This window comes from Neoarius graeffei, chromosome 20 (genome assembly GCF_027579695.1).
Source record: "Neoarius graeffei isolate fNeoGra1 chromosome 20, fNeoGra1.pri, whole genome shotgun sequence".
NCBI classification, from domain to species: Eukaryota; Metazoa; Chordata; class Actinopteri; order Siluriformes; family Ariidae; genus Neoarius; species Neoarius graeffei.
The window spans coordinates 56,064,369-56,077,750 of record NC_083588.1 but is presented as its reverse complement, the minus strand read 5'-3'; the positions used below and the strand labels follow the sequence as shown (position 1 = coordinate 56,077,750).

Here is a 13,382-nt window from a genome sequence, read left to right as displayed (position 1 = left end):
AAGAGTAGGTACTGGTCTGTGTGTGTGGGTTTCCAGTAGACCTCGATGCTAAGTCTTCTGTCTTGTCTAATGTGTACATCACAATCCAAGAAGGCTAGATTATTCCCACTGACGTCCTCCCGAGTGAAATTGATGTTGATATCCACTGCATTGATGTGCTTAGAGAAGGCTTCCACCTCATGGGTTTTGATTTTAACCCAGGTGTCATCCACATATCTGAACCAGTGGCTGGGAGCAACTCCTGAAAAAGTGGTCAAGGCTTTATGTTCTACTTCCTCCATGTATAGATTGACCACAATAGTGGACACCGGTGAGCCCATGGTGCATCCATGCTTCTGTCTGTAAAAACTTTCATTAAACTGGAAGTAAGTGGTAGTCAGGCAGAGGTCAAGCAGGGTGCAAATCTGGTCCGTGGTGAGGTTCGTTCTATCCAGTAAGGTGCTGTCTTGAAGGAGTCGTTTTCTAACAGATTCGACTGCTTCTGTGGTGGGAATGCAGGTGAAAAGAGAAGTGACATTGTAGGAAACCATGGTTTCATCGGAGTCTAGTTTAAGGTCTGCAACTTTAGTAGCAAAATCTTGGGAGTTTTTGACGTGATGTGGCATGTTCCCAACAAGAGAAGCCGGGATGGTGGTTAGGTGTTTGGCAAGGTTATAGGTGACAGAGTTTATACTACTGATGATAGGTCTGAGTGGAGCTCCTTCCTTGTGAATCTTGGGGAGTCCGTATATGAGAGGAACAGCTTCCCCAGGGTACAATCTGTAGTACAGAGATCGGTTGATGGCTGGGTCCTTTTCTAGTTGTTGCAGGCAGCTAACAACTTTCTTTTTGTGACAACTGGTGGGGTCCCGCCTCAAGGTTTCATAGGTGGTTATGTCGCTGAGGAGACTGGTCACAGTTTACTATGACCTGGATGACTGAGAATCTTCACAGACATTTTTAAGAATAGAATTTTGGGGATTTGTATTTAGGTTTATGTGGCAGCGGGGGCGTGGTCTAGCATCGGTCTGTGACAGGAGGGCGGAGTCGGGGAAGTTAAGTGGCAGAATCACTACACCTGTTGTTAATTGATGTGTTTGTGTGTCTTCCCAGTGACCGCGCCCTTCTTAAGGAGAGAGAGTGAGAGCAGAGGGACTCTCTCCACAACCAGACGGCTGATGTGTGTGCATGTGTCTGAGTGTGGAGAGAGTCCCTCTGCTCTCACTCTCTCTCCTTAAGAAGGGCGCGGTCACTGGGAAGACACACAAACACATCAATTAACAACAGGTGTAGTGATTCTGCCACTTAACTTCCCCGACTCCGCCCTCCTGTCACAGACCGATGCTAGACCACGCCCCCACTGCCACAGTTTTGTTGTTTGTTTTATCTTTTTTCTCAAAGCTATCTATATAATAAGCGGCAAAGTTTGTTTGTCTTGAGCTAACGTCACCATTTCTTGACGGATTTTCACTAAATTTGCCAAGTAGGTACAGGAGAAAGCCACAATTTGGCAGAACTCAAAAATACCATATTTGGCCCCCAGGGGGTCCCTGGTGGGCCCCTGGGTGGTGGATGTTTGGATTTTTGTTTGTCTTGGGTTAACATCGCCATTTCTCAACAGATCTTCACTAAATTTGACATGGAAGTCTAGGGGCAACCCAGAATTTTGCAAAACCCAGGCAATGCCTGGTAACCTGCTAGTAACCCATAATTTGCAGTGATATGTTTTTAAAGACAGTGTAGCTCCCCCAGTAACACGCAGACACGAAGTTTTCAATTAAAACACAGGGAACTCCTTTATTACATCGTTGTTCAATTTGTCCCATGAAAACTGATAATAAAACAACAATTAAACTGTTGCTAATCTCATTTAACAGACGTCATTAAATTAACATAGCCAACTAGGTTAGCTAACTATTACAAACATTAGATCTCATACCTCGCTGGCAGCTTATCACCAAAGGAGCTAATAACTTCCACCTTTCTTCACGATGGCTTCCAGAACAATACTTAAAAGTTAATGCAAAGCAACATAAAACCATTCACTTTAAGAATACTCTCCTTTCCCACTGTTACACCAAACATCTCTGTTTACATCTGTGTTCCCAAATTTATGTCCCACAGGAAGTGGCTTCCAATGAAAGGTTCCGCCCCAATGCAACATAGCATAGACATCCTATTATTACATAGACGGAGCATCCAACGTAAATTCTAAAAGCGCTGACAAGACACGGGGCCGCCATCTTGGAGTGGTGATACGCTGCACTCAGTGTAATGCGCTGGCAGCGCTGGCTCGCATTTTTTTTGTCATACATGTAGCTATGATAAAGGATAGCGGTGGGGTTATTATTCATAGTTGGCTTCACGTTAATAGAATATCCTGATATTAAGTGAACAGACGTCGGAGATTGTTGAAGTTGAGGAAACGGTGATTAATATCCTACAAAAAATGTGTGAATACTAAATACATTAGATATAAACAGCTTAACGTTTTTCTATCGGCTACAACCACCAATCTGTTGCAATGGATAGGGTAAATTCAGGTAAAGTGGGACACTTTTTTTTTTAAATAAAATGCGGTTTTAACAATTTCAATCCATTATAATGATTCAAATGTGTGTATGTTTTCTTTAAATATATTGTTAAGAACATATCAAAGGGGAAATTAATCTAGTCAGTGAATTTATAAGAGATGGCGAAGTGTAATCTTGTAGCATTTCCTCTACTGTTATTTACAGGTTACTTTAACCGACAAACTTTTTTTTTTGAACCCGAGAAAAATTTGACAGGTTAACGTAGGTTAACAGCCCTACCCCAACACAATCTAGACTGTACATTTATACCCGTTGGCGTTCACAATCATCATAATTTCTTCATCATTTATTTCGACTTTATCATATTTAATTTCATTCGTGTCTATTATTGTCATACTCTTATGTATTAGACTAGTGCTACCTGATGACGATTTAAGTCTCTTAGCTCCTTCTCAGCTCTGGTAATATACTATTTAAAAAAAACAACAAATAGTACGGTAATGTTAAATCTTACTTGTGAAAAGTAATCCCCCTGCTTCTGTTTGAAACGGTTCGCTCGTTTGAGCAGGAGTACGCTGAGCACCAGCCTGGCATCTTGTCTCTTGTCTTCTTCTTCAGTCGTGTAGTATGGTGCAGTAATAGACGTTACCTTGATATATATGAGTATCTCGCGCTTATCTCACCACTCCAAGATGGCGACCGTATTTCTCGCGTCAGAACAGCCAACGCTCCATCTACGTAATAATAGGATGTCTATGCAACCTAGAACCTATGCATATTATAATACACACAAACATACTGTTCACAAAATGAACACAGAAACCAGAAGATTAATTTCTACCCTCAATATTCAAAATATGATTCATACTATTAAAGTAACTGATGACCGTTATAGACAGGTCTCATCTCATCTCATTATCTCTAGCCGCTTTATCCTGTTCTACAGGGTCGCAGGCGAGCTGGAGCCTATCCCAGCTGACTTCGGGCGAAAGGCGGGGTACACCCTGGACAAGTCGCCAGGTCATCACAGGGCTTATAGACAGGTCTTACCCCTAAAAATGTATTTAATGTTCTACAGATATAATTCAAAAATCTGAAACTTGGATTCAGGATGGCTTCAGTGCTTGGTACAGAGTAAACATTACCACATAAGAGAAACCATTTCACCATCCGCTCAAACAACGACTCCATGAAAAATTTTATTTTGAAACTCTGTAGGAAATAGAGTTTGTTGGATGGGTGAAGTTTATAGAAAATGCTGATGACCACTGTGGCAACATCATCCTGAATCTACTTGTCTGTCGGGCAACTGTGAAAAAACAATAGCTCGGATATGTAATGTGCTTGTCCCAAGCTAGTGATTTGTCTGCCAGTGACAGGCAATAGGGTTTTGTACGAGTGAAAGCTGATTTTCTCAAGAGTTTCTTGCTGTGTGTGCTCTGTGCTTTTGACCCCCTTTTTTTTTTACTTCCAAGCACAAAAGCTTTGGCCAGCTCTTGATTAGTTTTCTTGCTTTTCTTCCAACTGCTCTCTGTACACCATTACATGTCCACAATCAACCACAAGCCACTGTCTCCCTGGGGCTTCTAATGAGAAGGACAAAGAGAGAATGATTGGGAGAGCGAGCGAGAGGGAGAAAGGACGAGAAGGTGGCATGTTTGTCCTCATGCTCCATTACCTCCTAATGGGATGGATTTGTCCTTATTCAGTCTGCTATGTAAAGCCGAGGGCTATAAAAACAGAGCCGTCATTTCCTCCCCCCTCAGTTTGAGACGGTCTAATTCCCAAAGCAGAGTTCATTCTAGATTCGGGGGTACTGATGGAGAAAGCATGACTCAGGGGCAGACTGGATTGCCTCTTCTCACTGCAATCCATTTGCATCTTTTTGCATCATCACTACTGCAAGCCTGCAGCTCTGTCTGTCCAGCAGGAGTGGGGTGAAATATAACTGCTGCTGAACTTCCTGATGCAATATTTTATCACATATTTTTGAAGCTAAACATTACATTACATTACAGACACTTAGCAGACGCTCTTATCCAGAGCAACATACTAGGGAGCAGTTGGGGGTTAGGTGCCTTGCTCAAGGGCAGTTCAGCTATTCCTGGTGGTCCACACTGCAAAAAGTAAAATCTAACCAAGATTAAATATCTTAAATCAAGACAAAATATGCTTGTTATTTGTCTGCCAAGATAATTCTCCTTTCCAGGCAGGTTTGTGTAAGAGTATTTCACTTACTTTAAGCATTTTTTTTCCCTCAATTATCTTAATAAGGTATTATAACTTGTTATTGAGATTTTATTACTGGTTATGAGTAAAGGCCTCTGCATGCTCTTGCGACAAGGCTTTCGCAGATAGCTTTTCGCAAACAGTTGTAATTTATTGTTGAGCGGGGGAATAGGCGTGCGCGATGTTATTCACCGGCACAACGCAAGGGGGCGCGAAGTCGCGAGGAGTAGTTGGTGGGTGTGGTTAGTGGAGTGTTTATTCTCCGGTTACTTATAATGACTAGAACTTTTTTTTTTTTTTATAATGACTAGAACTGGAGTCGTATAGATGTACGCACTTCCTCAATCAACCGCTCTTCATGCTGCTCCATCTTCGCTCGTGTTTTTAAAAATGCCGGTTGTGAAAACAAGCCAAACCGGGAAAGTAGAGAAGCGGAAGTGCGTGTACAGCGGATGTAGAGTGGACCAATCAGAGCCCTCTTGTCTGCGGCGCTGTCTGCGAGGCTTCTGCGGTGGTCACAATTTTTGGGAGGTGCGCGCAGAGCGTCTGCGAAGGTGGGGGGGCTACGCAGACACTGTCTGCGACACCGTCTGCGAGGACTGGGTTGTCAGCATAAATTGGCCTTAAGTTTTGTCTTAAAATGAGAATTACCATAATTTCACCGGTGTTATATTAACCATGACAAGTTTGTCAAAGTCAGAATTTCTTATTTCAAGCATCTTATCCTTTCTTTTAATCTCCTAACACAAAACAGATAACTAAATTAGATGAATTTTTGTATTGTCAATCTGGCAACAAAAATAGGCTACAAAATGGATTGGTTTGTTGTTTTGATTGTGATTTATTTGGCGGTGTCAGTTGGTATAAACACTTATGCCGCTTTTCCACTACAAACGCGGCTGAGTCGGGCTGAGCCGTGCCGTGCTGAGTCGAGCTGAGCGGGGCTGTTGGAGTTGCATTTCGACTACAACCGCGCTGAACCGTGCTGGCTGGAAGTGGGTGGACACATTGGGTGGAGTTAGCGAAAGTGGGTGGACGTCAGGTGATGTCGTTAAGCAGCGCAAACAGTGACATCAGTGATCTTTTAAGCGGTGGTCTCACGACCCGAATAGTAAACAATAAACATGGAGGACATGGAGTCGTTAGTGTTGCTGGTCTTGGTGCTGTGGCTTGTTGTCACCGACAACGCCAACAGATACTGGCAAGAGCGTATAGATGAGGCGAGGCGCATAAGGCTTCAGAAATTCTCCTAATTCGTAATTCTCCTTCTTCCGGGTTTACGGTGTTTACAGATCCCAGCGCGCTCGCGGGGCGTGTGTGGGCATGTGAGGACACTCCTCCTCACCAATCAGTGCACAGGGGAGTGTCTGCTCACGCCCCCAGCCTCACTCGGCTCGCTTTGGCTCACTTCAGCCCCACTCCAAAACGGTGCGAGTTTTAGGGGCTAAGCAGGGCTGAAGCGAGCTGAGTCGTGCTGGTTTTTAGTAGTCGAAACGCGAGCCGTGTCGGGCTGAAGTGAGCTGAAGCGAGCTGAAGTGAGCTGAAAAAGGGTAGTGGAAAAGGGCCATTACTTAAACAGAGCACACCAATATGCCCAGATGAAATAGTCAAACTGTTGGTTGGGGGACAAAGTATCTAGCATGTTAAAATGAGTAGTACAACTTTACTTGTTTTTAGTATAAATACACTAGTTTTAAGACATCTGTGGGGTTTCTAAAGCTAGATATATTTACTTGTTTTTAAAAATCTTGCCAAGTCAAATTTTCTTGTTCTGTTGGCAGATAATTTTGCTTATTTTAAGTAAAATATTCCTAATTTTATTACTTTTTTTTTCTTGTTTTTGTAAGCCGGGTTTTTGCAGTGCAGGGAATCAAACTGGTGACCTTTTGGTCCCAAAGCTGCTTCTCTAACCATTAGGCCATAGCTTCCCCTAAACCTTCATGCTACCTCATATTTAATGGACTGCTACACTCACGTTACTCTCTCTCTTCTCTTCTGTGCAGGTTTTTACACGATATGGGAAGTGTTATATGTTCAACGCAGCTGAAGAAGGCAAGGCTTTGAGAACCACGATGAAAGGAGGAACTGGTAATGGCCTGGAGATTATGCTGGATATTCAGCAAGATGAGTACCTGCCTGTGTGGGGCGAGACAGGTACACGCACTCTCTCTCACTCACACACAATGACACACATACAGTATAAACCTAAATCTACACACTACACTAAATTTAACCCTTACCTTCACCTCAGCAACCACACGGAAACATTTTGGTACCAGTCTCCGATGTCTCAGATGTCCTTGTGGGGACATTTTGTTCCCAGCCAAGATATAAAATCATGTCCGCATATACGGTACATATCATATTTTCTTTTTTGGTTATTAACTGGTTTCACCTTGAATGAACTTCATTCTACTTGTGTGTTATTTTAACACTCCGATGGATTAGCACTTGGCACTCTAATGCAATATGAATGTGACACTACCTGCAAAGAATTTCACAAACTTGTCCAAGTCTCCCCGCTCTCCCCTACAGTAATAGTCAAAAGTTTGGACACACCTTCTAATTCAGCTTTTTTCTTTTTTTTTTATTAAACATCACTTCATGTCTAAAAGTAATGATGGATGTCTCATCTCATCTCATTATCTGTAGCCGCTTTATCCTGTTCTACAGGGTCGCAGGCAAGCTGGAGCCTATCCCAGCTGACTACGGGCGAAAGGCGGGGTACACCCTGGACAAGTCGCCAGGTCATCACAGGGCTGACACATAGACACAGACAACCATTCACACTCACATTCACACCTACGGTCAATTTAGAGTCACCAGTTAACCTAACCTGCATGTCTTTGGACTGTGGGGGAAACCGGAGCACCCGGAGGAAACCCATGCGGACACGGGGAGAACATGCAAACTCCGCACAGAAAGGCCCTCGCCGGCCACGGGGCTCGAACCCGGACCTTCTTGCTGTGAGGCGATAGCGCTAACCACTACACCACCCATGATGGATGTCATTTCTCTTTACTTAGTCAAGTGGTTCTTGACATAATACAGTATGGATTACTACATTTGCAGTGTTGAATATGGCTATTTACTGTCTATTTATTGTTTACTATTTACTGTTTGATCTCAAAAGCACTAAAAAGGTAAGAAATTTGTCCAGTAATTAACTTTTGATGAGACAAACCTGTCAATTGAAAAACATTCCAGGTGATGACCTCATGAAGCTGGTTAAGATAATGCCAGTAGTGTGCAAAGCATCATCAAGGTAAATGGTGGTTACTTTGAAGAATCTAAAATATGAAACATTTTGTTTTCTAACATTTTTTTTTTATTTACCACATAATTCTATATATGTTCCAGATGTTATTTCATAGTTCTGATGCCTTCAGTATTGTTCTACAATGCAGAAAATACTCACAATACAGAAAAACCTATGAATGCAATGCAAAAAATGGCCTTTCAAAAATAAGAAATAAAAGGTTAAAACAAAGCATATTTGCTTGAATCAGGAGAAAAAAATCTGCCAATGGAACTAGTCAAATTTGACTTGGTAGGATTTCTTAAAGTAAGATGAAAAATCTAACCTGTTTTAGATGAAATAATTCCAAAATAAGATTGGGGAACTTATTATGTGAGATCTGATTAACTCAAAATAATCAAAATAGTTCTTATAACAAGATCGTACTTCTTACATTTAGCCATTCAAGTCATTTTTATTTACAACCCCGATTCCAAAAAAGTTGGGACAAAGTACAAATTGTAAATAAAAACGGAATGCAATAATTTACAAATCTCAAAAACTGATATTGTATTCACAATAGAACATAGACAACATATCAAATGTCGAAAGTGAGACATTTTGAAATTTCATGCCAAATACTGGCTCATTTGAAATTTCATGACAGCAACACATCTCAAAAAAGTTGGGACAGGGGCAATAAGAGGCTGGAAAAGTTAAAGGTACAAAAAAGGAACAGCTGGAAGACCAAATTGCAACTCAGTAGGTCAATTGGCAATAGGTCATTAACATGACTGGGTATAAAAAGAGCATCTTGGAGTGGCAGCAGCTCTCAGAAGTAAAGATGGGAAGAGGATCACCAATCCCCCTAATTCTGCGCCAACAAATAGTGGAGCAATATCAGAAAGGAGTTTGACAGTGTAAAATTGCAAAGAGTTTGAACATATCATCATCTACAGTGCATAATATCATCAAAAGATTCAGAGAATCTGGAAGAATCTCTGTGCGTAAGGGTCAAGGCCAGAAAACCATACTGGGTGCCCGTGATCTTCGGACCCTTAGACGGCACTGCATCACATACAGGCATGCTTCGGTATTGGAAATCACAAAATGGGCTCAGGAATATTTCCAGAGAACATTATCTGTGAACACAATTCACCGTGCCATCCGCCGTTGCCAGCTAAAACTCTATAGCTCAAAGAAGAAGCCGTATCTAAACATGATCCAGAAGTGCAGACGTCTTCTCTGGGCCAAGGCTCATTTAAAATGGACTGTGGCAAAGTGGAAAACTGTTCTGTGGTCAGACGAATCAAAATTTGAAGTTCTTTATGGAAATCAGGGACGCCGTGTCATTCGGACTAAAGAGGAGAAGGATGACCCAAGTTGTTATCAGCGCTCAGTTCAGAAGCCTGCATCTCTGATGGTATGGGGTTGCATTAGTGCGTGTGGCATGGGCAGCTTACACATCTCGAAAGACACCATCAATGCTGAAAGGTATATCCAGGTTCTAGAGCAACATATGCTCCCATCCAGACGACGTCTCTTTCAGGGAAGACCTTGCATTTTCCAACATGACAATGCCAAACCACATACTTCATCAATTACAGCATCATGGCTGCGTAGAAGAAGGGTCCGGGTACTGAACTGGCCAGCCTGCAGTCCAGATCTTTCACCCATAGAAAACATTTGGTGCATCATAAAACGGAAGATACGACAAAAAAGACCTAAGACAGTTGAGCAACTAGAATCCTACATTAGACAAGAATGGGTTAACATTCCTATCCCTAAACTTGAGCAACTTGTCTCCTCAGTCCCCAGACGTTTACAGACTGTTGTAAAGAGAAAAGGGGATGTCTCACAGTGGGAAACACGGCCTTGTCCCAACTTTTTTGAGATGTGTTGTTGTCATGAAATTTAAAATCATCTAATTTTTTCTCTTTAAATGATACATTTTTTAAGTTTAAACATTTGATATGTCATCTATGTTCTATTCTGAATAAAATATGGAATTTTGAAACGTCCACATCATTGCATTCTGTTTTTATTTACAGTTTGTACTTTGTCCCAACTTTTTTGGAATCGGGGTTGTATTTCATTTTAAGGGTATTTCACTTAAATTCATGACAAAGTCTTAGCAGTAAAAACTGAATTTAAGATATGTATACTAATATTAGGATTGTTAAATTCTACAACTAAGCATTGCTAGCGGCGGCACGGTGGTGTAGTGGTTAGCACTGTCACCTCACAGCAAGAAGGTCCTGGGTTCGAGCCCCGGGGCTGGCGAGGGCCTTTCTGTGTGGAGTTTGCATGTTCTCCCCGTGTCCGCGTGGGTTTCCTCCAGGTGCTCCGGTTTCCCCCACAGTCCAAAGACATGCAGGTTAGGTTAACTGGTGACTCTAAATTGACCGTAGGTGTGAATGTGAGTGTGAATGGTTGTCTGTGTCTATGTGTCAGCCCTGTGATGACCTGGCGACTTGTCCAGGGTGTACCCCGCCTTTCGCCCGTAGTCAGCTGGGATAGGCTCCAGCTTGCCTGCGACCCTGTAGAAGGATAAAGCGGCTAGAGATGATGAGATGAGATGAGCATTGCTAGCTTAAAAGATTCTCCTTTTGTGACCTGTAATTAGTAAAATACTCTAGATATGAGACCAGAGACTATCTTGAATCAAGTTGACAACACGTGTAGCATTGCAACAAGTTTATTTTTTTCCCATTTCAACATTCAAACATTAAAACATCTCTTAAGATTCCACTTCCCCAGGACCTCAGGCACCAAAAAAAAAAAAAATTCTACGCATTTTGACTTACAGTGCTTACACAACGCCAAAGCAACAGTGCATTTTGGGGGCACTGACTATTCATGTGTACGAGGGGTTTATAAGATCAGGCAAAAAACAAACAAACAAACAAACAAAAAAACACTGAACTTAACTCACAGCATTCCAAAAAGACGTCACTAAAACGCCCTCCACTCACTCATAGCCTTTTTGAAGGCACTTGTCTGGTCTAGAGTCTGTACAGCATCTAGAAGGAGCTCACTCTGAATGACTGAGAAAACAGTCGCAGTAAACTTAGGATCTGTACGGTGGAGTTGAATTGTTATGAAAGATTCAAAGATTTCAGTAAAGTTCATTTATTCCCAAAACAAGCATACTTTGTTTTTTTTTTCTTGAAACAAGATGAACTGCATTTGACAAATGTCTAAAATGTACTTACTTGTTTAAAAAAAAAAACTTGTTTTATTTTCAAAGGTGCTCCGAATAAGACTTTTCCAAGACATTTTGTCTATACAAGATTTTCAAGATGGACTGTCTAAAAACTAGCCTTTCTAGCTAAATGAGGTTTTGCTTGTTGGGCAATTATGTCTTATAATAAGGGTGGCTAGATGTTTTGACTTGAAAATAGACAAATAAACTTCCTAAGATTTTTATTTTTTGCAGTGTGAGTAGAGTAGGGGTGTACAAACTTTTGACGAGTACCATCAGTTCGCCTTCTTTCTCTCAGTAGTATAATAATACAGCAGTTCAATGCTCTGTCATTGTTTTCAGTGGGAGTTCAGCTCTCCTGGGAACATTACACACAGTAAAGAGGTTCTTATTGCTTCACTGACATTCACTCAGCCACTTCATTCCCCTTCCGACGGGATCGTTTTGTGCTCTTCATTAAGATGTGTGCTCTCACGCCTCTCAATAGTGCTATGCCAGCTACCATAATATCACTAAAGGCACATTTTACACCATTTATTCACACTATAGCATGCAATTCATTAATTCTGACATTTTATCATTACAAGTACGTCATCATAATGGGCAATTTTCATAGGAACTAACCAAATTTAGTTCTGTTTTAGTGTTTTATTGCTTTCGATGAATTTTCCAGTGTAGACACACTACAGTCTGGAAACCAATGACAACATGTCAGGTGACTGATAAGGCTACGTTTACACTAGACCGTATCTGTCTCGTTTTCTTCGCGGATGCACTGTCCGTTTACATTAAACCGCCTGGAAACGCCTGGAAACGGGAATCCGCCAGCGTCCACGTATTCAATCCAGATCGTGTCAGCTCCGGTGCTGTGTAAACATTCAAAATACGCGGATACGCTGTGCTGAGCTATAGCTGGCGTCTCATTGGACAACGTCACTGTGACATCCACCTTCCTGATTCGCTGGCATTGGTCATGTGACGCAACTGCTGAAAAACGGCGCGGACTTCCGCCTTGTATCACCTTTCATTAAAGAGTATAAAAGTATGAAAATACTGCAAATACTGATGCAAATACTGCCCATTGTGTAGTTATGATTGTCTTTAGGCTTGCCATCCTTCCACTTGCAAGTGGTAAGTGATATGCGCTGGGATCTCACACACAGCAGCTCAGTCCCGAATCACTGCTCGTGCACTTCACTCGCGCGCTCTGTGAGCTGCGCAGGGCCGGAGTGCGCACCCTCCAGAGGGCACTCGCTGTTCAGGGCGGAGTGATTTGGAGCGCAGGATGCCTGCGGAGCCGAGCGTATCCGTGTATTGGCGTTGCTGTGTGCACGGCTAACGGTTTTAGTGTAAACGCGAATCGTTTTAAGAACGTTAACCTGATGATCCGCTGATTCGACGTAATGTAAACGTAGCCTAAGCAGCCTGTGAACTTGACTTAAACACTTGAGCGACAATTGTTGATGTTTAGTGCAGTGATTCTCAAACTGTGGTACGCGTACCACTAGTGGTACGCGGGCTCCATTCTAGTGGTATGCCAAAGAATCACTTAATTAAATATAAAAAAAATAAAAAAAATAAAATAAAACGTGAAATACTATCCATAATATCCGAATGGATGAAAATATCTTATCAACCGATGACAAGAAAATGAAAGGAGATACAAATTAAGTTAATAATTTTAAAAAGTTTGCAAGTGCTTCTGGGTAGCCATACGTAGCATACGTACGCATTCCCGCCGGTTCCGCTGACAGACGGTTATCCGCCATTGGTAGACTAGGCTGTGATGGGAAAAGGTGGAGGTGGCTTTGCTAATTATGACGAGTACGACAAAATTACTGTCGTGGCTTAAATCCGCGAATGGGAGCGTGGATCAGGAGAGAGGGAGAACTGAAGAGGACGTGTGTGAGCCGAGCGCGGATGCTAACGACAGTGGCAAAAACAGCCCCAGAACTGCTAGCAAACGGCAGAAACCAGTAAGGAGGAAGTATGATGAAAAATACATAAAACTGGGATTCATTTGGAGCGGGACAGAGGAGCTGCCCAGGCCGCAGTGTGTTGTATGCGGGGACAGTACTTTTTTTTAACTTAACATTTAAGTACAGTACAGTTATTTAACTTTTAAGTACATTTTCATTTAATCTTTAAGAACTCATCTCATTATCTCATTATCTCTAGCCGCTTTATCCTGTTCTAC

At 42.1% G+C, this 13,382-nt stretch overlaps 1 protein-coding gene across 1 annotated transcript in view; it reads left to right on the top strand.

Annotated features, from left to right (window-relative positions):
• Positions 1-13,382, top strand: part of asic2 (acid-sensing (proton-gated) ion channel 2) — a 435,019-nt gene that overhangs the window by 298,963 nt on the left and 122,674 nt on the right. The window contains exon 2 of the mRNA XM_060902047.1: positions 6,746-6,896. Coding sequence (XP_060758030.1) covers positions 6,746-6,896 — 151 coding nt within the window. The remainder of the gene's footprint in view (positions 1-6,745; positions 6,897-13,382) is intronic.